This window comes from Mesoplodon mirus (assembly GCF_964341445.2).
Source record: "Mesoplodon mirus genome assembly, chromosome: 7".
NCBI lineage: Eukaryota > Metazoa > Chordata > Mammalia > Artiodactyla > Ziphiidae > Mesoplodon > Mesoplodon mirus.
This window is the reverse complement of record NC_138983.1, coordinates 53,586,349-53,611,594: the sequence shown is the minus strand read 5'-3', so window position 1 is coordinate 53,611,594 and position 25,246 is coordinate 53,586,349. Positions and strand designations below refer to the sequence as shown.

At 38.7% G+C, this 25,246-nt stretch overlaps 1 protein-coding gene across 1 annotated transcript in view; it reads left to right on the top strand.

Moving 5' to 3' along the window:
* ACER3 (alkaline ceramidase 3) overlaps positions 1-19,759 on the top strand; it is a 199,906-nt gene extending 180,147 nt beyond the window's left edge. Inside the window, exons 8-11 of the mRNA XM_082627875.1 lie at positions 4,732-4,833; positions 6,923-7,027; positions 12,105-12,150; positions 12,698-19,759. Of these exons, the coding sequence (XP_082484001.1) occupies positions 4,732-4,833; positions 6,923-7,027; positions 12,105-12,150; positions 12,698-12,751 (307 nt within the window). The 3' untranslated portion in view covers positions 12,752-19,759. The remainder of the gene's footprint in view (positions 1-4,731; positions 4,834-6,922; positions 7,028-12,104; positions 12,151-12,697) is intronic.
* Positions 19,760-25,246: the final 5,487 nt, after the last annotated feature.

Here is a 25,246-nt window from a genome sequence, read left to right as displayed (position 1 = left end):
TAGCTTGCATGGACCATGTGCTGATGAAGTTCTTGCTCTCTCTCACGTGCCCTGCTACCTGGATAACCAAAGACATTCATTTCACCCCACAGAAGAATTTTGCTTTGAACTACTACTGAGAGCTGAAGATTGGCCCTGGTAAGTAAGCTTAGAAGGAGAAAATAGAGAGTATCCCACCCCCACTGATCATATCCCTGTCACATCTCAGCACCTGGCCCACACTGCAGTTCTGCCAAATGCCTTCACTATGCTGAACTCTGTGCTTCCTGGGACTCATTCTTGCCTCCCTCAAATGGGGCAATGATAAACTCAGAAAAGCTGCAGGCGTACTATGACTCTCTTGAGCTCATCTCTGAGAACCTTCATCAAACAGTTGCAATAATGTCCTTTTCATGCACAGCCAGGTTTGTGCTTTCCTGATGATTTTTAAGTTAATCACACCTTTCATTTGTTTATATGCAAATACTTAGTTAAAATAACAAAATATAAAAACTACATGATGATAGCAATAGATTCAGAGAAAGCATTCTGAAAAATTCAGCTGCTATTTATGATCTAAATAAACCACATAAACAAAATAAAACCCTTTACAAACTCAATAGAATGAAACTTTCTCAACCTGTAAACTACAGCATCTAACACATTTAGCCATGAAATGTTTTTAAAAGTTACCTTTAAAATCAAGAATAAAACAAGGATATCCATTGTCACCACTTCTGTTCAACACTACACTGGTGGAAGTTCTATCCAACATAGTGTTTGCAAATGACATTATCGTGTACAGAAAATACCACAGAACAGGTACCAAAACACTACTAGAAGTAATAAGTGGAATTCAGCAAGGTCACGAGATTCAAGTCAGTATTCAAAAATCATATTTCTATATATTAGCACCAAACAATTGGAAAGTGTAATTTTTGAGAGTACAATTTACAGTACCATCAAAAACATCAAATGTTTAAGGATTAAATTTAGCAAATATATGCAAGCTCTGTATATTGTGGTGAACAGTTTTTTGCTGAGCAAAATTAAAGAAGCCCTAAATAAATAGATGTATCATTTTCATGGGTTAGAAAACTTCAGTGTTATTAAGATGTCAGTTCTCTCCAAATTGATCTATAGGTTCAGTGCAGTCACAATCCAAATCTCTGCAGGCTTTTTGGTAAAAATTGAGAAACAATTTCTGAAATTTACATGGAATGCAAAGGACCTAGAAGAGCCAAAACAGTTTTGAAAAAGAGCAACAAAGAGGCTTATCTACAGAACAGAAACAGACTCACAGATGTAGAGAACAGACTTGTGGTTACCAAGGGCAGGGGGTGGGGGTGGGGAATGGATTGGGAGTTTGGGATTAGTGCATGCAAACTATTATATATAGAATGGATAAACAACAAGGTCCTACTGTATAGCACAGGGAGCTATATTCAATTTCCTGTATTAAACCATAATGGATCAATGCAATCTCTGTCAAATTACCAAGGGCATTTTTTACAGAACTAGAACAAAAAAATCTTAAAATTTGTATGGATACACAAAAGACCCCGAGTAGGCAAAGCAATCTTGAGGGAAAAAAATGGAGCTGGAGGAATCAGACTCCCTGACTTCAGACTATACTACAAAGCTACAGTAATTAAGACAATATGTTACTGGCACAAAAACAGAAATATAGATCAATGGAACAGGATAGAAAGCCCAGAGATAAACGCATGCACCTATGGTCAACTAATCTATGACAAAGGAGGCAAGAATATACAATGGAGAAAAGACAGTCTCTTCAATAAGTGGTGCTGGGAAAACTGGACAGCTATATGTAAAAGAATGAAATTAGAATACTCCCTAACACCATACACAAAAATAAACTCAAAATGGATTAAAGACCTAACTGTAAGACCAGACACTGTAAAACTCAGAGGAAAACATAGAAAGAACACTCTGACATAAATCACAGCAAGATCTTTTTTGACCCACCTCCTAGAACAATGGAAATAAAAACAAAGACAAATGGGACCTAATGAAACTTAAAAGCTTTTGCACAGCAAAGGAAACTATAAACAAGACGAAAAGACAACCCTCAGAATGGGAGAAAATATTTGCAAACAAATCAGTGGACAAAGGATTAATCTCCAAAATATATAAACAACTCATGCAGCTCAATATTTTGTTTTAATAAATTTATTATTTATTTTTATTTTTGGCTGCATTGGGTCTTCGTTGCTGTGCACGGGTTTCTCTTGTTGCAGGAAATGGGCTCTGGGTGCGCAGGCTTCAGTAGTTGTGGCATGTGGGCTCAGTAGTTGTGGCTCGCAGGTTCTAGAGCACAGGCTCAGTAGTTGTGGTGCACGGGCTTAGTTGCTCCGCGGCCTGTGGGATCTTCCCAGACCAGGGCTCGAACCCATGTCCCCTGCATTGGCAGGTGGACTCTTAACCATTGCGCCACCAGGGAAGCCCACAGCTCAATATTAATAAAACAACCCAATCAAAAAATGGGCAGAAGACCTAAATAGACATTTCTCTGAAGAAGACATACAGGTGGCCAAGAGGCACATGAAAAGCTGCTCACCATCACTAATAGAGAAATGCAAATCAAAACTACAATGAGGTATCACCTCACACCAGTTAGAATGGGCATCATCAGAAAGTCTACACACAATAAGTGCTGGAGAGGGTGTGGAGAAAAGGGAACCCTCTTGCAGTGTTGGTGGGAATGTAAATTGATACAGCCACTCTGGAGAACAGAATGGAGGTTCCGTAAAAAACTAAAAATAGAATTACCATATGACTCAGCAATCCCACTATTGGGCATATACCCAGAGAAAACCATAATTCAAAAAGACACGTGCACCCCAATGTTCACTGCAGCACTATTTACAATAGCCGGGTCATGGAAGCAACCTAAATGCCCATCGACAGACGAATGGATAAAGAAGATGTGGTACATATATACAATGGAATATTACTCAGCCATAAGAAGGAACGATATTGGGTCATTTGTAGAGGCATGGATGGACCTAGAGGCTATCATACAGAGTGAAGTAAGTCAGAATGAGAAAAACAAATATCGTATATTAACGCATATATGTGTAATCTAGAAAAATGGTACAGAGGAACCGGTTTGCAATATGGAAATAGAGACACAGATGTAGAGAACAAATGTATGGACACCAGGGGGGGAAAGTGGGGGTGGGAGATTGGGATTGACATATATATACTAATATGTATATAATAGATAACCAATAAGAACCTGCTGTATTAAAAAAAATTCAAAAAATAAAAATAAAATAAACCTACATATACACATCCAAAAAAAACCATAATGGAAAAGAATATGAAAAAGTATATATATATATATATATGTATATATATATATATATATATATATATATATATATCACTGAATCACTTTGCTGTACACCAGAAACTAACAGAACATTGTAAATCAGCTATACTTCAATTAAAAAAAATTTTTTTTTTAAGAATCCAAAAAGAAAATGAAAGGCAAATCACAGACTTGGAGACAATGTTTGCAAAATATATGGCCAACGAAGGACTTACAATTAGAATATATAAAGAACTCTTACAACTCAATAATAAGAAGGCAAATAACAATTTTTTTAATGGGTAAAGATTCAACAAACTGTATCAAAGAAGATACAGGGATGGCAAATAAACATATGAAAAGATGCTCAGTAGCAATCATTAGGGAAATAAAAATTAAAACCACAGTGGGATACCTCTATACACCTACTGAGGCAACTAAAATGAAAAAGACTGATGTCATAGCAAATGTTAGTGAGTATGTAGAACAAAAAACACTCCTACCCTGCTGGTGGGAATGTAAAATGATACAATCACTTAGTAAAACAGTTTAGCTGTCTTAAGTTTAACATTCACCTGCCAGAGAATTCAGCTCTTCTCCTAGCTTTTTACCCAAGAGAAATGAAAGCATATGTCCATACAAAGAGTTATTTATTAATGTTCATAGCTGTTTTATTTGTCATAGCGAAAAACAAAACAACACAAATGTCCACCAACATTTGGACAGATTAACAAATTGGGGTATATCCATATAGTGGCGTACTACTCAGCAGTAAAAGGAAATGAGTATTGATACACATAACAACATGGATGAATTTCAGAATAATTATGCCAAGTGAAAGAAGCCATATAACAGAACATACTGTATTATTCCATTTATATAACATTCTAAAAATATATATAAACTAAGCTTTTGGAGGTGATGGATAAAGCTATAAAAAATACATTAGCTATACCTGTTATTTTGGATAACTCACCAAGCTTCAGTTCCCTCATCAGCGAAGCAAAAAGAATAATACCTGCCTCACAGAGTTTATTTGAAGATTGTATTCATGTGTGTGTGTTTATGTATATATATTGTGGGTATCTAATATACTGTAGTGCCTGACACAGCAAATGACTCAATTAATGTTCTTTCTATTCCACCACCCCTCTGCCTCTTCCAAGTGACTGATAAAGTGACTGGGTACTTTCAGATTACTCTCTTGATACACTTAGCAAAGTCTTAGTGGTACATTTCTTTCTTAGTACCTTATAATGGCTAAATGTAATAGGCAAATGTATTAGAGAATTTAATAGATAAGTTTGCTTTTAATACTTATGAAAACCTTTTCCTCTCATGACAGTGATGACTTCAAGCTCTCAATCATGACATGAATTGACAAAATTTCATTTTGCTTTTCTTTTTACCCACAGGGTTTATCCATGGCTTAGAGGACTGGGTTATACATCCTTGGGTGTATTTTTATTGGGATTTTTATTATGGAACATAGATAACATCTTTTGTGATTCACTGAGGTAAGATATATTTTCAATCTCTGAAAAATATTTTTGGAATCTATTAAGCAGACCATTTCATAGGCATATAGAATTATTAGTGCACTGAAGTGAATTTTTGCCATCATTGAAATTAAAAATATACATATAGCACAATAAAGCTAAATTCTGGGAATGCTTGTTTAAATTACGTAAAAATTTGGACCTAAGAATATTCCGTAATATCTGTAGGGATTTTTTGTGTATGCATTGCAGTACTATACAGTTAATCAAATATTGACTAGGGCTTTGAAATCTGCCTAATGTGCTTTACTGAAGAAATAAGAAATAGGAATGATTTGTAATAAGCATATGAAATGCGTGTATATAATTTTGTACTTTAATATGCTTAATGTTATTTTCTAAGAAAGGCAAGTATTCCTTTTTACTACCTTTTCAGCAATTATATATTCACTGGAATTTGAATCTTGGGTCTCTGGACTCTCGTCTGTCACCTAAGACACTGTCTGTCTGGGCCTCAGTTTCAATAAAATGAACATGTTAAGTAGGTTAAACTAGTGGATGCTTCCAACTCAAACTTCTGACTTAATAGTTTTGCATAATCATAAACAGAGGAACGTATTGAATAGCACCACAAAAAGGCAATCAGCAAAATTCAAACTGTGGGAAATCTATAGAATGAATGACCTAGTCTCTTCAGCAAATAAATTGCAGAGGGGGCAAAAAAGGGAGGAGGAACATAAGATTAAAAGAGACTTAAGAGATATTATCAACCAAACTCAATATAATTACTTTTTTTTGGATCTTGATTCAAACAAACCAAGGGTTTAAAAAAAAAAAAACTTATGATCAGTAATCGAACATCTAATGATGTTAAGGGATTATTGTTAATCTTTTAGGTGTGAAAATGGTATTATAGTTATGTTTTAAAGAAGTTTTAACCTTTTAGAGGTATATACTGAAATATTTAGAGGTAAAATGATAACAATATCTGGGATTTGCTTCAAAATAATATGGGAGGGGAGAAGTTTAGATGATACAAGATTGGCCATAAATTATAATTGTTGAAGCTGGGTAATGGGTACATTATTATTTTGCCTACTTTTGCATATGTTTGAAATGTAGACTTTACATGCACACAAACAAATAATATATCTTGCTTTAAAAACTAAGATCTAAGTGAGTGGTTCTGAATCAGTACCATAATATCCATCAGAACCCCAGCTGGGGCTTTTACAATGCAGAGGTAAGTCATCATCCTCTGGGTGAGATCCTCTGTTTCTACTAAGAAATAAAGTAGGTTCTTAAAGATGTCTGCAAAATTTGTGGGGATATCTAGAAAATAATTTGGTGTTTCACATTGAATTTCCCCCCTCTAATAAATGAGAATATTAATATGATACACACTTAATCAAAAGATCTAGAATTTGAGACTCAGCTGTACCACTAGCTGAGTGACTGGGGCAACTCAATAATCTCTCTGCATTTTAGGTTCCTCATCTTGAAAGCAAAGCTTATAAAGCCACCTCAAAGACTCACTATGAAGTGAAATAATACTATAAATACAAAAGGACTTTATAGACTGTTTGGTGCTCTTCTGAAATGATGGTTGTACATAGGGCATAGAAAAAGCTCGTGTCTAGTTTCTTGAGTGAATAGCTAAGTTGACCAGTGTTTCCCAAAGTATTTTTCCAGGAAACACTTGTTCTATAAGGTGTTAATAAGATATTACCTGAAAGAAGGGTTCCATGTATTAGTAGGTTACCTGAAAAAAATGAAGATAACCTGTTTAGTTATGGTAGGACTTTTTAAAGCCTATAATTTGTTAATATGCATTACAAATCTCCAAGAGGGCAATAACCCATGTACTATTTCCTACATTTATTTTGACCAGAGAGTCATTTCTTCATGGAACTTCTGCTAGGAATACTGTTCCTCAGAATACACTTTGGAAAACAATACAGCAGACTACAGGAGACATAAGGAAATTAAATAATTGCCATGTTTGAGAACAACATTTCAAAATTTCAAAATGCTCTAAGACTGTCAGCATTAGTTGTTAAATATAAAAAATAATTGACATGCATATTTTCCCCCCCTCTCTACACAGGAACTTTCGAAAGAAGGTGCCACCTATCATAGCTGTTACCACACAGTTTCATGCATGGTGGCATATTTTAACTGGCCTTGGTTCTTATCTTCACATCCTTTTCAGGTAGGAAATAGAGACTTTTTTAGCCTAGTATTGGAGTGTTTCTTTCTTTACTGTTCAAATACAACAGTGTAAATATAACATGTCACAGACGGAATCAGAAACTTATGTTCCAGCTTTGCCTCTGCCACCGGGTGATCTTAAGCAAGTCGCTTACTCTCTCTGAAGCTCTGTTTTCTCATCTTTAAAGGGTGACAGCTCTAGTAACTGACCTCTGGCACATGATCTACATTTTAAGTAGGTCATTCATCTCCTTTTTTAGTGCAAGTAGGATATAAACATTACCATTTCTTGTTGATCATCATATCTCTGTTTATAGAGAACAAATTTAAGGGGAAAAAAGTAGCCAGATCCCCCGAGTGGGGACTGGGAAAGCACGAATATCTGAAGTCCCCAACTTAATTTGTCTCCTTCCCTGAAATAAATTGGTTGCCACTTTTCTTTCCTTGTTCCCCTAATAAAGAACTTGTTGGGGCTTCCCTGGTGGTGCAGTGGTTAAGAATCTGCCTACCCATGCAGGGGTAATGGGTTCAAGCCCTGGTCTGGGAAGATCCCACATGCTGCAGAGCAACTAAGCCTGTACGCCACAACTACTGAGCCCGCACGCAACAACTACTGAAGACCGCGTGCCTAGAGCCCATGGTCCGCAACAGGAGAAGCCACCACAATGAGAAGCCCATGCACCGCAGTGAGGAGTGGCCCTCGCTCACCTCAACTAGAGAAAAGCCCGCACGCAGCAATGAAGACCCAACACAGCCAAAAAATAAATAAAATAAATAAATTCAAGAATTTGTTGGAGGTCAGCCGTTTATAGCAAAAATAGAATCAGAATTCTCTCTGATCACCCTGCTCAAATAATAACGTCTGTATCACTCTTTTGCCTTACCAAGCCTTATTTTTCTTCACAGCATTTATAACCAGTGATGTGTTTACTTGTTTACCTCCCCCAACTAGACTGTAAGTTTCTTGAGAGCGAGGACTTTATCTTATTCACTGCTACTCTCCCAAGTGTTTAAATCAATGCCTGTCACATAGTAAGCACTCAGTATATATTGTTAAATGATTTAATGAATGAATGTGTACATATTGATCTCTTTACCAGGGGATCAGTCTATGTTTAATCTCAAATTCATCTCAAGAATTGAAAAAGCTGAAATATTTATAGAAAGGGGAAGAAAATTTTCCTTTGAACCAATGTGAAAATTTACTCAAGTGAAATTTTTAGAAGACCTTTTAAAACATTTGCATCTCACCTGTCTAGAGATCAACTTATTTAGGCAACCTGAATTTAACTACTTGAGAATGATATAAAAAGAACTTCTGGGCAACTAAATAAGGATCACTGAATTCATACTGTGAAGAGCTCAAGGTTATTAATCATGGAAGAGTTCTTTAAACTCTGGCTCTAAGTATAATTATTTCATTTTTTGCTACTTCTTACTGCATTGAATATTTAGATTCTCAGCCCATAGCATATTAGAAATAACTATTTAAGAGGGAGGGTTATGGGAGGAAATGCTTGGGGAAACTGGCAAATGATAGAAAAGGAAAAACAAAAATAACTATAAAGCAAACCCAAGAATTAAAAACTTGGCACTTTAACACTGCCCACGAAGTCCCAAGGACATAACTGCAATGTAATATAATACAGCAATGAATACTTCTTACCTGACAGATGGCTTGCCTCAGAGGGAGCATCTCTAGAGAACCAGGTGGAAGCAGTGGGACCTTTTATAACCTAGTCTCAACTCAAATTGTATCACTCTCACAATACTCCATTGGTCAAAGTCATAGAGTCTATCTCTTGGCAGGAGGAGTATTGAAGAACTTGGGGACTCCAAACTCATGTCTGAACAGGAGGCACTGTTCAGCTGGAGCTGTTATCTGAGCTCAGATGAAAGACCCCATGGCACTGAGACCCAGGACTCTTAAGAAGGGTACTGCTGGGCTTCTCTGGTGGCACAGTAGTTAAGAATCCACCTGACAGTACAGGGGACACGGGTTCAAGCCCTGGTCTGGGAAGATCCCATATGCCATGGAGCAACTAAGCCCGTGCGCCACAGCTACTGAGCCTGCACTCTAGAGCCCGCGAGCCACAACTGCTGAGCCTGCGTGCCACAGCTGCTAAAGCCCACGTGCCTAGAGCCCATGCTCTGCAACAAGAGAAGCCACCGCAATGAGAAGCCCATGCACCGCAATGAAGAGTAGCCCCCTCTCGCCACAACTAGAGAAAGCCCACGTGCAGCAGCAAAGACCCAATGCAGCCAAAGATAAATAAAATAAATATATTTTAAAAAATGGTACTGCTGCTACAGGAAAAAACTGTTGCTGCCACAGTGATGGAGTGTTGTTAGGATGCTGTTCACAAGAACCACAAGCCAGTGGCCCCTCATAAAAATGAAACAAAAATGAAAAGTCCTTTCTTTCTCCTCCAGCTTTTCAGTCTCTTTCAAATGCCCTAATTAGCAGAGCCTATTAGGGAGCATCTGGCAAGGCAGGAATGTAGTTTGTAGTCTCATCTTCATCACAAACAGGATGGAATATAGAAGAGTGGATTTGGAGCTGAGATACATTAACAGCTGACCCATCTAGTGAGACTAAAAGAGAAAAGGGGAGGGCTTCCCTGGTGGCGCAGTGGTTGAGAGTCCGCCTGCCGATGCAGGGGACGCGGGTTCGTGCGCCGGTCCGGGAAGATCCCACATGCCGCGGAGCGGCTGGGCCTGTGAGCCATGGCCGCTGAGCCTGTGCGTCCGGAGCCTGTGCTCCGCAACGGGAGAGGCCACAACAGTGAGAGGCCCAGATACTGCAAAGAAAAAAAAAAAGAGAGAGAGAAAAGGGGAAAAGCATAAATAACCAGTATCAGAAATGTAACAAGAAACATCACCACAGATGCTGCAAATATAAGGACGATAAGGAGGTATTTTTAACAACTTTATATGATAGGTACTTTTGTTTATGTTTGAAATTTTCCACAATAAAAAGTTTGAATTTTCAGCTCATAGCCTCATCTGGGCTTGATATATATTATTCCTTTAATACTCATGATGGTCCTGTTTTACACTTGAGGAAAGACAGGCTCAGAGAAGTCAGGTGCCTCACACGTGATCTTGCCTGGATTTGAGCCCAGAATTTTCTGTCTCCCCAAACCAATCAAGACCTTAGAAATCAACTAATATAACTGTTTAATTTGATGGTGAAGGAAACTGGGGCCCAGAGAGAAGTGACACACAAGGTCACTGGCTAGTTGGAGTAGAATATATTGGATAATGATTAGACAGCACCTGAATTCAAATCCTGCTTCTAGCATTTACTAGCTGTAGCACCTTGAATGAAATATTTGACCTTTTTTGAGACTTTCTCATATGCAAAACAGGAATAATAATACCTACCTAGTAGGGTAGTTTAAGAATGAAGTGTGTATAAAGCTCTGGGTCCAGTGCTTGCCCCCATGTCGTAGGTACTTAACAAATAGTTGGGAGCGGTGGAGGTGACAGCAAGGCTTGGAACCCAGGGCTTCTCTGCCCCAGTCCAGGACTCTTCACTAAAGAGAAGAGAAAACATGGCAACTTTCTTTTAGAGATTAACATCTGAAAAATTGTCAGAGTAAGATTATATTCTAAGACAGTAAAGTATTCATAATATATGATGCTTCTCTTTACAGTTCCAGTTTTGGGTACATTAGAATGGCATCATAGCCACACTAAATTACTCAAATTCAAACATACGTGATCTTTTCATTCTCTTATTTAAAGGAGAAAATTTTTCATGCTATAAAATTATGTTTTGCATACGTACTTATACTGTATACTACTATTCAAATACAGTTAAATCGTGTACTATATATAAACTATGCTGTTAAGTTATGGACAGTTTAATAAATTTTTCAGAGATAAATTTAACTTTATTTTTGCTGTACGGACTGATATATTAGAATCTGATCTCATCTTTTTTTAAAAAAAATAAATTTATTTATTTATTTTTGGCTGCATTGGGTCTTCATTGCTGCACACAGGCTTTCTCTAGTTGCGGCGAGCGGAGGCTATTCTTCGTTGTGGTGCACAGGCTTCTCATTGCAGTGGCTTCTCTTGTTGCAGAGCACGGGCTCTAGCTGCACGGGCTCCAGTAGTTGTGGCGTGCAGGCTCTAGAGTGCAGGCTCAGTAGTTGTGGCGCACGGGCTTAGTTGCTCCGCAGCATGTGGGTTCTTCCCAGACCAGGGCTTGAACCCGTGTCCCCTGCATTGGCAGGCAGATTCTTAACCACTGTGCCACCAGGGACGCCCAGAATCTGATCTCATCTTTAGAGGTGACTCATTTTAAAGGATTCTCTGAAGAAGTGATACCTTCCTGGTTATTTCATACCTGTATTGTAATCCTGATAGAGCTGGTATAACTGTTTCTAAAATATTCTAGGAATACTCTACCTTAATTCTTACTACCATATATCTTCAGAGATGAAACTGGCAATCATGACATGAATCACATCAAGCATGAGCAGAATGCTCCCTACTAAACTACAAACATCCTAAGGTTACAGTCCGAGAGTTGATCATTTCTGTCTTTCTTAGGATCTTGCCAACTGTTCTGCATAGAGTAGGTCCTCAAAAAAAGGTTGCTAAATGAACAAAGTTTATTTGTCAGTGTTACTTTTTCTTTGTATATACAGAGGCACTGTGGTTAAATTTGTCAGTAAGCCAGTTTGCGTGAATTTAAAAACTTGTCTGAACTTATTTACAAAACAGAAATTGACTCACAGACATAGAAAATGAACTTATGGTTCCCAAAGGGGAAAGGGGGTGGGGAGGGAGGGATAAATTAGGAGTTTGGGATTAACAGATACACACTACTGTATATAAAATAGATGAACAGCAAGGATCTACTATATAGCACAGGGAACTACATTCGGTATCTTGTAATAACCTATAATGGAAAAGAATCTGAAAAAGAATATATATATATATATATATATATATCTGAATCACTTTGCTGTACCCCTGAAACTAACACAGAATTGTAAATCAACTATACTTCAATTTTTAAAAAATTTGTCTGAAAAGCTTTCCCCCCTCCCCTTTTCTTTCAGTTTATATACAAGAACACTTTACCTGAGATACAGGCCAAAGGTGAAGGTAAGTCCGCTTCCTAGGGTGTGTGTGTGTGTGTGTGTGTGTGTGTGTGTGTGTGTGTGTGTGTGTGTGTGTGTGTAGGACGGAGGTAATGGAAGGATGGGATGGAGGTGGAAGAAGGGGGTGGGGTGGAGATGTAGCAGAGAGAGTACAGGCTTTGGGACCAGATGCTCTTGGATCTTAAGTCTTCCACTACTGCTCTATGACCTTGGGCAAGTCTCTTTTCCTTAAGCCTTAGTTTCTTCAATAGTAAAATGGAGCTGTTAATAGCTACATTGTAGAGTTATTTTAAAGATCTGAGGTGATTTAAATGCCCAGCTCTATGCTTGACAAAGTAGATGCTTAATATATTTAAATAAATTAAATAAAAATAGTTTCTGAGATCTGGTGTAGACCTAGAAAGAATATGCTCTGCTCAGGTTATTAATACCAGGATAACCACTAGCAAACCACTGTAGTCATAGCCCATGAGTTCTTTTTCATTCTTTTTCAAGGATAACATGGAACAATTTTATCTTCTTTCATTTTGTCCTAACTTGTTTCCAAACAGTTTCTCTTCGGAATCTGGCCAGTGATCCTGTTTGAGCCTCTCAGGAAGCAATGATGAATTATTTCACCAATAAAACAAAATAACACGTACCATAGGCCTGGTCAAATGAGTAAGGAAATCTTTAGAGATCTACACGTTCAAATATATCATGACCATCGCAGCAAAGGAGTGACTTTCTGACTAATGCTGCCAGCCACACAGAGAATGAGGAATGGGGCTTGTTGGATGTTTAGCTTGTGTCTTTATCTCATTTGTCTTCCTCCTCCTCACCGTCATTCTAAGATGTTTCAAAAGAAATAGACATGATGTGTATGTATATACTCGAATGCTGGAAATATTGGGCTTTTCTTAACAGGTTAACAGTTTGTGCTGATCATAGGAAATTAACCTTTTTCTCTTTTTTGACAAGGCTTGCATATGAATTAAACTTTTCTTAATATTTGATTAAATAATGAAAACAGTCAGCTAATGACTGGCAAAACCCCATATCCAGATGGCCAGCTATGAGGCAGCACTTAGCTATTTCAGCCTTGATTTATATTTTTGTCATAGTAACCTCATGGATGGTTTCCCAAGGTAAAAAAAAAAAAAAAAGAAAGAAAGAAAGAAAAAAGAAAAGAGCTATCTGTGGGATTCTGGTAGTTCTTCATGGTCTGCCTCTGTGCTGGTCCGAGTGTTATAAGCAAGCTCAGACCTGCCACTGGGTTCTATACTTGTCACATTCCAGATTTGCGGTGGGCTCTGGGATGTCATTTGTGGTCACAGCCCAGCAGGGTGGGTGGGTCATCTTGTAACCTTTATGAAGGCCACCAGGATACCTGTAGAATGTTCCACCTCCACCCAGTTAAAGGTGGTTGCTCCGTTTCCTTTGATCTTTGCAGTTCTTTAAGTTGTCACTTTTTATGGCTAGGTAAACATGATTGGTGGGCAAACATATTTCATCCTTTTAGAATAACTCATTTGAAGTTACCAGTAAATGTCGTTATACTCTGACTTTTAAAATTATGCAATATTTTCCAGTTTTCAGAGAGGCCATGGTTATGCCCAGGGAAATGTGTTGGGTGAACTAGAGCTAAAACGATCAGGATCTTATGTACATAAAGCTTATTAGAATACCTGCTCCTTCATTTTGTTGAAGGAAAGAGATATAAGGGTTGAAGACAGCTCTAACTTACTTGAACTTGTAACAGAACTACCAAAAATTAAAGTGCTAAGACATGGCAGTGAAATCTCATTGTAAGGCAGCTAGTTCTAATTTGGATTTGAATGTATAACAAATTGAATCACTCTTCACAAACATAACACCTGCCTGGAATAAAAACCTGATTTGACCCCTTTGCTCATATATCACCATATTTGTAGCTCTGTACCATTTAGCATTTTTACAACTTTTCCCTGCTTATACATTATTATAAAATCCAGATTGTTTTTACTACATGGTGTCATTACCCCAGATTAAATTCTGAGCTACGGCTTCCAAAGGAAAGTCACTTTTTTCTTAAGCAAAGGTATAAGACACTTTTGTTGTTTTTCTAGTATTCAGTAAGAAGCCTTGGTACAAATTTAAAACGAATACAGATTTTGTTGTTTTTCTTCACTTGCTGGCCTTAGTTTTAGTCCAAGTACTATTTTCCTTACTTTAGCATGCCCACATGCCATTAGGCAGATACTTCCCACCTGCTTTTATGATTCTCCAGCAAGAAAAACACTTGCCAAAATATAAATCTAAAAGAACTTTGGTTGTGCCTTAGGAAAATATAAACTAAACAGTTCCAACACAAGCCTGTAAGACTGTTCTTTATTTTGCCACAAGATTCTGGCTTCTGGCTACATTTGAGTGCAACTACCTAGGCTGTCAGTCATCTAACAATTTTTAATGAGTTCATTTGTTTCACACTATTGTCGTTTTTGTACTTTTCACTAAGAAATACTTCTGTATAAAGAATTTGTATAAAAACAAAGTACATCCTTCCTAACAATGCTAAACGCTGTGAGGCTAAGGTTCTGCAGTATTAAGGTCAGATTAAGGGTACAGAGAGCATGCCCTGACACTGAGGCCCTTTAGAGCAGTTTGTTGAATGAGCAGTTCAGCCACTGCCACCTGTAGTTTCTTATTGAATAAAGCTGTCCAGCACCTTAGAGACTTGTAACACTGTGGCCAAGTCTTCAAAGACCCTTGTTTCTGTTGTAAAAACAAACGGCATGAAACTGCTCAGCAAAGAAGTTTTAGAAGGGTTGAGCAGAAAGCAAAGACTAAATCCAGGCTCTTTAATTTTCCAAGTTAGTTTTTGTCTCACACGTGGCTCCCTTTTTAGCAACCTAAGTATTAGCACACTCAAGACTTTGTATCTGTGCCATGTCAAGTATTGTGGAAATACTGGTGACCTTTAGGATATTGCTAAATTGTCTTTATATGGCTTAATTTTTTCCCTTCTAGGACTCTGGGTTGTATTATTACAGGGTTGAGTTATTACCATTCCCCCCCCCACTTTATTTTCTTGAGAGAGTCGCTGTTAACTAGAGTGTACAAAAACACCTGTTTCCTTTTGAGCAGATAGTGGTTTGTGTGCATATCAACTGATGTGAAAGGTGCTCGTCTCTGAGCCCTATAGCAAATTATATTCTAGGAAACATTAGTACTTTATGAGGATGTGAAAGAAGCAGTTAGCTTGCACATTTTATTATACTATCTATGCTGCCATTTTCACTCCAAAAGATTGAAAGCAGTTTGACTCTTTTTAAGGAAAAACTAGATGAAAGGTGGTTGTGTTCATCTGATTGGTCACTCTACCTGCCTACCCCTTCACACCTTGGTGTTTTCATGAAACATTGCCACTCCTGAAGTGATCTCTTTTATCCTTGTGGTATTATATAAATTAATGATGAACAGGAGAAACATTTGTTTTTGAATAATCCACAAATGAGACCCCCAAATAGTGGTATTTGGTTTAGAATTAGATCAAATATTATGGTTTAACCTCAGTGCAAAATTTCCAGGACTGGGCTTTCCTTACACCAAGAGGGTTTTTCATATACCAAGGAGAGGAAGAGGTGTGAGTCAAAGAAAATCAAGAGACCAAAAACTCCAGGTACACGATGCATGAAAATCTTTAAATGCCTGAAAAAAAAAATAAATTCTGTTTTAATGCCAACACCCTCAGAATTTAGCCAATGTCCCTAGAGGTGACTAATAATTTAGTTCAAGGGCTTCTTATGAGTCCTATGGGTTGCATATTACTTTGCTCTTGAAAAAAATCATCTGTTGCTAAGTTTAACAGTTTTAGCTCTCAATTCCACATTTACATGACAGAAAAAATTATTCTAGCCCTGTGGTTTATGATGTGCTATTGGATAGGTGTTTATGTAAAACTGATGTTTCAAAGAGAACCAGTTCTAATTGGAATTTGCAACTAAGTGGCAATTTGCAGATCTACCTCTGTCTTACATTGTGCATCATATCAATACCATAATATAATTAGTTTGATCACTTTGTCTTATTTTTCAGTGTCTAAAATTACGCTTACTCACCATGCTGTAAACATTTGGAAGTAATGACTGAAATTTGGCTAAGTGTCTGTTGTGCAGGGGGCAGTAAGTGGAAAAAAAGGAACCGTCAGGACCCATCTGAATGGAAAACTTCAGTGCTGTTTTTTAAACTCCTGCACTTCCTTTAAGAATAAGGAAACTTTTATGTCTAATTGGAGTTGCTGGCTGGCGTAAAGCTGCCAGTGTTTCTGAGGTTTATGGGAGCGTGCCACTGTACTTAACGGTTTCTCCAGTTGGGGGGGGAGCCTCTCCTCTATGCTCTTAGATTCAGTTGTTGAGTCCTGTGAAATAAACTGACAAAGGACAGATTAGCAAGAGAAAGGGCAGATTTTTATTTACATATGTAAATGGCAGTTCAGAGAAAATGTGACTTGAGGCAGAATTTGCAGCTTATATACCATCTTAATAAGAGAAGGGGACAGCGAGAAAGGGCACTTAGGGGAAAACAAATGACTTTTAGGAAAGATAAATGGGCCCTTAGGAGAATAAGTAGGAGATACGATAGTTCTATGACAGTGTCTTTTTAGATGTGGCACTGAAACTCCCAGGAGAGGATTTGACAGTTGAGTCCTTTAGGGAGGTTCTGCTTTTAGTCAGATAAAGGGAATTCAGGAAAAAAGCCTCTTCCTGCATCTGTTGATTCTCAAATGCATTCAGCTCAAAATGTTTTTTATGCCACAGTAGTGTATTCTGGACCCTTTTATTTCCCCTAAAACTTTCCACGAAGTTTCACAGACCAGAAGCCAAGTTGGTGGCTGTAGAGAGAAGATTCAGGTTAGAAGTTAGGAGATAAGAGATCTGCAAAGGGAAGGAAGGCATACATTTATGGAGAAACAAAAGGAAAAGCAAAAATTAATAGTTGGAGCAGATTATATAAACTCAGTTTTTGAGTACAGAGGGCAGTCAATCAAAAGGATTTCTAGATGTTGGTCTTAAGCCATCTTTAAACAGTGGAGTCAGGATAGTAGTGGCAGTCTCACGCACATGGTTATTTCCCAGAGCTCAAAGGACCATGTTCTGGTGAACTTCCTGAGTGGCCCAAACTGTAGTGGTGGTAAATCCCTTAAAGTTACACCCAGCTTCAGCTTGCAGGGCTTCAGGAAAAGGGCAGTTTTAGTTCTTAGTAATGCCAAGTCAGAAGGGTGGTAGAAAATTGGAAATGTTAATTAGTGACAAAATGCGCAAGATGGCAGGATCCGACTTGCAAAGAAGTGAAAATAGCTCAAGGAGAATGAACGGGACTAGAATCTGATAATCCGCGTGGGTATATTATAGTTTTCCATTGAAACATAAAATTTGTCTTTATAATCACCCTAGTTTTGTCAAAGATAATCAATCAAGGTAAGACGGTTGTTTGCAAAACGAGTCTAGTCTCATCAAACTTGGCCTGATTGTTTATATAAGTGCAATGAGAATAGTAATAGATGACATAGGCCTTTTGAACTTTTATTAGGAATCCCAGATTGGACTTTTAAATTCCTCGAGTCTAGGAATCCAAGCTGAGAACTTGCCATCAGACTTCCCTTGCATGCCTTCAGATTTGGATGAATCCCTCCTTCTCCAGGTCCCCAAAATATTTTAAGCTTTCTGGTCCTGCCAGGAAGTGGCCTTCCTAACTCACCCGTAAGGCTGGGACCCCTGTAACCCAGGCACTAGGCAGCTTTCCAGGAGGACTTTGTAAGCACTGGCTCCTTAAAGTCAGCCTTATTAATTCCTTAAAACTGGTCATATCTATGCACATCATCCTCAAATATGACATTCCAGTCAAAGCCTTGGTAATATCATCAGTGTTTCCATTTGTGTCCTGTTACAGGGAGAACAAATTCTTATTGAACTTGTTCAAATAACTATATTGCCATGGAAATAAGTATTCAATAAGAGTTTTTCCAAATTTTGGAGGGTTCAGACAAGGAGAAAAGATAAATGCTTCATTTTTGTTTACAAAGATATGATCTACTAAATTGCTGTGAGTGCTAGATAGCTTAAGAGAAAAGGCATTCTTTAAATCCAGAAAATAGAACATTAAAGAACCAGCAATAAGGGACTTCCCTGGTGGCGCAGTGGTTAAGACTCCATGCTCCCAGTGCAGGGGGGCCCGGGTTCCATCCCTGGCCAGGGAACTAGCCAGGACTAAGGAGCCTCAACTAAGGAGGCTGCCTGCTGCAACTAAGGAACCCGCCTGCCGCAACTAGGACCCGGCACAACCAAATAAATATTTTTTTAAAAAATGAAAAACCAGCAATATTCCAAGCAAAAGTCATAGAAGGAATCATAATCATTCTTCATCACTCTACTCAGTCCCATGTGATAAATTCAGGTCTTTCTTGATTTCGGTTAGCAATTTCATGAACCCATGAGCTTCTCCGTTAGTTCTGGAAATCCTTATTAAGTCCAGTGGTGTGATCTTAAAGTTATGTAAGCCTGTACCTCAGGGTACCTGTTACAGTCTTTTCCATGGATCTCTGAGAAGATCTTGAAAATGAAGCCTGTAGCTGATTACAAGAGTTTTCAGGAAGGCATCAGAGTAAAACAATATCTGTGAATGATGAAAAGCTTAAAATGGCTATGGTTAAAGGCCTGATGAGTTCATTAAAATGTAGTTGAAAAGGAAATTTGGTTGACTCTGTGACATTCAGCATTTCAAGATAAATGGAGTTATGACATTATACCAGGACATATCATGGACAGCTATGACATAAACTTCTAGAACTTCCATCCAGTTTCTGAAATACTTATATTAATAACACATACCCATGGAACTATAATCTAGGGAAGGTTAAGCATCACTTATATGACAATGCTTGCCATGCAATTTAACATACCAAATAAACCTAATTAGTTTAACACCTCTCTTTTTATGAAGTGAGAGAACAAATCCTTTGAGGTTTTCCAGGGGCCCTCTGGGAAATCTCAAAGTCAGAGGTCAAGAAGACTTCATTTAGAATGTGATTTGGAGAAGTTGTTAAAAGGTTTGAACACTTAATTAAATAATATTATAGGTCACTGTGAAAAAATACTCACCTATGTGACCAAAGTGACAGTAATTGCTTTGTCTCATTAAATACAGACCAATAATCCAAGAAACTCCATCCTTTTAACAGGGAATTTCAACCTCTAGTTTTGCATTTGTACACTATTGAGCTCTTCGTGTGTGTGTGTGTGTGTGTGTGTGTGTGTGTGTGTGTGATGAAGGCAAATACAGCATTTATTGCAGGCACCAAGCAAGGAGATCAGGCAGTTCATTGAGCTCATTTTTTTTAATTATAAATAAATGCATTCAGTCTTAGCCAGCTTGACCACATGAATAAGGTATTCTCCCCGCCCCCATTCCCTTCTCTACCTCTCCTCCTCCCCCCACCGTCTGCAGACCCTTTACAACTTTCTATACTCATTCAGGTTTTTGTCTTTGCTTTCCTCTTTCTCATTCTGGAAAACCATTTGACAACCTCTAAGCAACTACTTTAGGACAAAATTACTCTCCTTTTTTCCTTAACAAAAACACATCCTTCATTTCTTTCAGACCTTTCAAGATTGCTTTCCTTCTTTATTGTTTCTAGTATTTTTATTTATGTATATTGATTAGAATTCTTAACCCTTAGTAACCTTAATTTCCAGTGAAAATGAGGAAGTAGACAATTGTGAACTGTCACATCAGAATTCTGTAGTAGATTAACAAATTTATGAATACACGACCTCAATTTATAGAAGCATATGTTTCTTTTTTTTTCCTTAATTTACTTAGTTTTGTCTGAGTTGGGTCTTTGTTGCTGCACGTGGGCTTTCTCTAGTTGCAGCGAGCAGGGGCTACTCTTCATTGCGGTGCATGGGCTTCTCATTGTGGTGGCTTCTCTTGTTGCAGAGCACAGGATCTAGGCATGCAGGCTTCAGTAGTTGTGGCGCACGTGCTCAGTAGTGTGGCTTGCAGGTTCTAGAGTGCAGGCTCAGTAGTTGTGGCACACAGGCTTAGTTGCTCCACGGCATGTGGGATCTTCCCAGACCAGGGCTCGACCCTGCATTGGCAGGCGGATTCTTAACCACTGTGCCACCAGGGAAGCCCAGCATATGTTTCTTTATAGTACAGTTTTTGAATGTGGTAAAAGGGCATGTTTATCAACAAACCCAAACATCTTTAGTCTCTCTGTAAAAATAAGTCAAAAGTAGATAAATTTATGCTTAGTAATTAATGTTTCAGTATTTTATCTTACTTGGACATTACCTAGATCCAGATAAAGACACTTCTTCACTTGAAATTCACACTGAAGATAAAACTCAAGCTTTAGACCGTAAGCTTTCACCTTGGGTAATGAAACCTTGACATATTTGAGGGAAAGGTGGAAAACAAAGTTGACAATCAGAGCAGCTAAGGAGAAGACAGATGACTAAGGAATTTAAGCGGTATTGTTACCTACAGAATTTCTGCTGTTGTTGATGCACGTTTGGAATAAGCAGACTGACCACCATCTTTACACACTTTAAATATCTGGTATTGTTTCACAAGACCTTCATTATAATTAGCAAATTGCTGCCTGTTTTGATTGGTAGCTAGTGTAGAAAATGATCACAAGAATATTTCCTACTAGAAAACCCTAAAACCCACTCGAATACAGGCCTGCAAGTGACCTAAAATTGTCCCACTCTGTTTAGCTCAGCAGCTGTCAATATTACAGCACCAGGACTTCCCTGGTGGCGCAGTGGTTGAGAGCCCGCTTGCCGATGCAGGGGACACGGGTTTGTGCCCCGGTCCGGGAAGATCCCGCATGCCGTGGAGCGGCTGGGCCCGTGAGCCATGGCTGCTGAGCCTGCGCGTCCAGAGCCTGTGCTCCACAACGGGAAAGGCCACAACAGTGAGAGGCCCGCATACCGCAAAAAAAAAAAAAAAAAAAAAATTACAGCACCAATCCAGGTCACACTTTGCTCTCAGTTCCTTTTTAACCCTTATTACGAGACCTGCTTCATGGCTTTTAAGGAGCACAGTGTTGCGATGTGGACCAGATTTAGTCATTGGTAATTTAAATATTTACGAAAAATGTCATAAAGCTTCTGAAACTTCTCTGGCAAATGTCAGATCTGCAGATCATCACTTTTAAGTCGAGTGTGCAGAAGTAACTCTAAGGTTGCAGCAGAGCACATTTATTAGAGAAATCTTTAAGCACAGAAATATGGTTCCCTACAAATGTTCATCCTGGCATCATCTGCACCTAAAAGAAAACAATGAAAGTTCTATGATATCAAATGGCTCTGGACCAGGGGTTGGTGAACTACAGCCCACAGATGAAATCCAGTCTGCGGTTGTATGGCCTGCAAAGTAAGAATGATCTTTACACTTTAAAAGCATTGTTGAAACATACAATAATAAGGAGAGGAGGGGGCTTCCCTGGTGGCACAGTGGTTGAGAATCTACCTGCCAGTGCAGGGGACACGGGTTCAAGCCCTGGTCTGGGAGGATCCCATATGCCACGGAGCAACTAGGTCCGTGAGCCACAACTACTGAGCCTGCGCGTCTGGAGCCTGTGCTCTGCAGCAAGAGAGGCCGCGACAGTGAGAGGCCCGCACACCGCAATGAAGAGTGGCCCCCGCTCACCGCAACTAGAGAAAGCCCTCGCACAGAAACGAAGACCCAACACAGCCAAAAATAATTAAATTAATTAATTAATTTTTTTTAAAAAAGAGGACTATGTTACAGATGTGTGTGGCCTGCAAGGCCTCAAATGTTCACTATCTCGTTCTGGGAGTTTGCCCCCCCATTCTCTAGACCTTCCGCAAATATGGAAGGATGAAAGTCCTTCCCACTGCACTTCTCCATAGGGTGATTCCAGTGTGTATTTGTCAGAATGAAATATACATTTGAGACATCGCTCACTTCTTTGTTAAATGTAATCATAGGGTTTGTGTTTAAATATTTACACTATAAAGTATTTCTTCATACCAGTTTTAGTAGATTGGCAACAGCCTGCTGCAAAGTGCCTAAATCTTTAGGGAAAACTACATGATTTTGTTTCCATTCTAAAGGAAATTCCATTCCCTGCTATAAAGTCCAAAAATGCTACTTGCATTCAGCTTTTGAGTTGACTTCCAGAAAGATGAGATCATTTGACCATTTTTTTCTCATGCCATATAAAATGTGTCATGTGGTAATGTCAAGGAACTAATAAACTATCGTAGTCGTGTACACTTTTTTTTACTTTCCAAAAGGAGAAGTTCAAAACCGTTTCCACAATTAGTACTTGTTTCTTTTGGCTCTTTTAGAACTAAATTACTTAATAGCAATTAATAAATGAATCATTTTAAGAAATAGGTATACTTCTTGTTTAATGTATTATAAGGCATTGTTTACTCTCAAGCATTTCCATACTTTGGATATTTCTGAGTCATTTATCAGTGTGACCATTAGGTAAACTTTCCAAGCTAATACAGGGTTTCCTGGTTTCATTTTGGTGCAGATATTTGCTCTACTAGCAATTATTTAATAAACATAGGTGGTCGTAAATCTATACAAGGAACTAACCATTTTCAGGTGATCTCAGACCTGCTTATTCACTTTTTCTATTTGATTTGCCAATGCCACAGTTATTTTTCTAGAAGATAGAATTGTGTAATTTTATACACAATTCTGCTATAATCTAGGCTATATTTCAGCATTAATCACGTCGCTATAGGTGAAAGTATTAAATGATACTGTTTTGAATAAGACTTCTGGTAATGTTTTATCCCTGGTTTATATTTAATGTATCTATACACTTATATAACGGCAGGGCCACATGTTTAGAAATACAGTTTGTGCACTGCACAATGGTACCCAGTTAGTACAGGCTGAAGCCTCACGGTATGTGCCTTGGAAGGGTTGCGTCTCACGACACACTTTTTTCCGATTTCTGAGTGAAGGGGGCTGTATAGGCCAGCAGCAATCCTGTTCATGGGAAGGATGTTTAGTAATTATGACTTTTTTTGTCATTAGTCTTAAGTGATACTGCAGTAAATTCCTACTCCAAGCCTGGGTGATTTGCAAGGTTAAAAGCTAATAACTTTTTAATTAAACATTAATGATCCATAAGTACACAGCATTCTTAAATTTATGAGCTCTGGAGTAAATGCATGAACCTTCCAGCTTCACACAATGAAGAGGGACATATTGGAAACAGAATAAACTTACTGCATAAGCCACATATGTCTAGGGTCCTATCTTTGGCAATGACCAAAGTGCCTTATAAGATGTAAAACAAATTAGAATTTCCTACAACTCACTTAGTTTTCCAAACAACAGCTTTTCAAATACTAGCTTTCCTAGCCAAGCCTGCATGAATTGATTGTTTCTCTCACTGCCAACCATATATTCTTCAACTAGTCCCTCTTGTGTGTGTCAGGGAGGGGCAGCCTTGCCTGGATCAACAGATAGACACTGGCAAGAGGTGAACCAGGATCCTTGCCTGAGGACACAATTTGGACCATGCTTTGTAAAAGGGATGGCTGAAAAGGAGTTAAAGATTGCTTCAATTCCACCTCTGACGAGTACACACTTTTTTTTTTTTTTAAAGAATCTTGATAGATGGACTTTTTTTGTGTGTGTGCTGTACGTGGGCCTCTCACTGTTGTGGCCTCTCCCGTTGCAGAGCACAGGCTCCGGATGCGCAGGCTCAGCGGCCATGGCTCACGGCCTAGCCACTCCGCGGCATGTGGGATCTTCCCGGACTGGGGCACGAACCCATGTCCCCTGCATCGGCAGGCGGACTCTCAACCACTGTGCCATCAGGGAAGCCACCTGTGTGGCACTTTTTAGCACTGACAATATTATTTCCTTGCTCTGTATTTCACTGAGAGATGAATGCTAACTTTCTCAATTTTTCAGATGAGAAAACTGAAACCTAGGAGGTTAACAAATTCATACAAAGTCACACATCTAATGAAAGAAGCTGGGACTCGTGCCCAAGTTATTCAGACTCCAAATTCCATTCTCATTCATTCTTTTATTCTTTCATTCATTGGAAAAAATGTATTGCATGCCCCAAATGTGCCAAGTACAGGACTAGGCACTGAGCATATAGTGATGATAAAATGGTTTATTTTGCTGTTTCTCTTTCTCGGTGCATTAAACACTGAAGCAGGAATCCATTAAGACCTATAGGAACCTACATCTAGTATATCTAATGGGCCTCACGGATTACAACTTTTGCAAGGTTCTCTCACTTTTATTTGTCGTTAACTGCTGCCATTATTTCACGGAACACTAGCTTTGTGCCCATCTTGTGCTAGACATTGTGTATGGACTGTAACAACCAAACACGAGAGTACAGTTCGATCTGGTAATATCTACCATGTGCAGACGACTCAATCCGAGAATAATTATTGAGCACATATTCTGGGCAAAGTATTCAACAAATATTTATTGGCACCTCTGATAATCATAATAGCTAATATTTACTGAACTCTTACTATTTGCCAAGGACCATGCTAAATTCTTTACAGACACTATCATTTCAGTAACTCTTAAGAGGTAGCTATTTGACAGTTTATATCAGCTTGCTCAGCATATGCAGTTAGAAAGTGGTAGAGGCAGAATCTGAACCCAGGCAGCCAGTATCTTCCACCAGTATGTTGTCCCAACTCCCACCCTGGGCAGGGCACTGGGGAGACAGTAGTGAACAACACAGATGCCATCCCTGCCCTCAGGATGCTTACAGACTAGGAGGGAAGATAAAACTTCAAACAAATAACACTCTAGTCTCCTTTGAGTTATGTTAAACCTTTCCCAACGACATGCCTATTTTCAAGTGAAACTAGAGGATGAAGAGGCCAAGCAGGTGGTAAGTAGGTGAAGGAGGGGAAGGGAGGTCCATCTCAGCAGTGGAACAGTGTGAGAGAAAGCTCCAAGGTAGGAAGAGGTTGGCAGTCCAAAGCTGTGACTTGGCTGATGGCCAGGGTAGGTGGATGACGATGAGAAGTTGAGGGAAAGAGCATGAGAAGTGGCGTGCAAATCTTCATTTTTCAAAGGTTTTTCCAGCTTCTGTA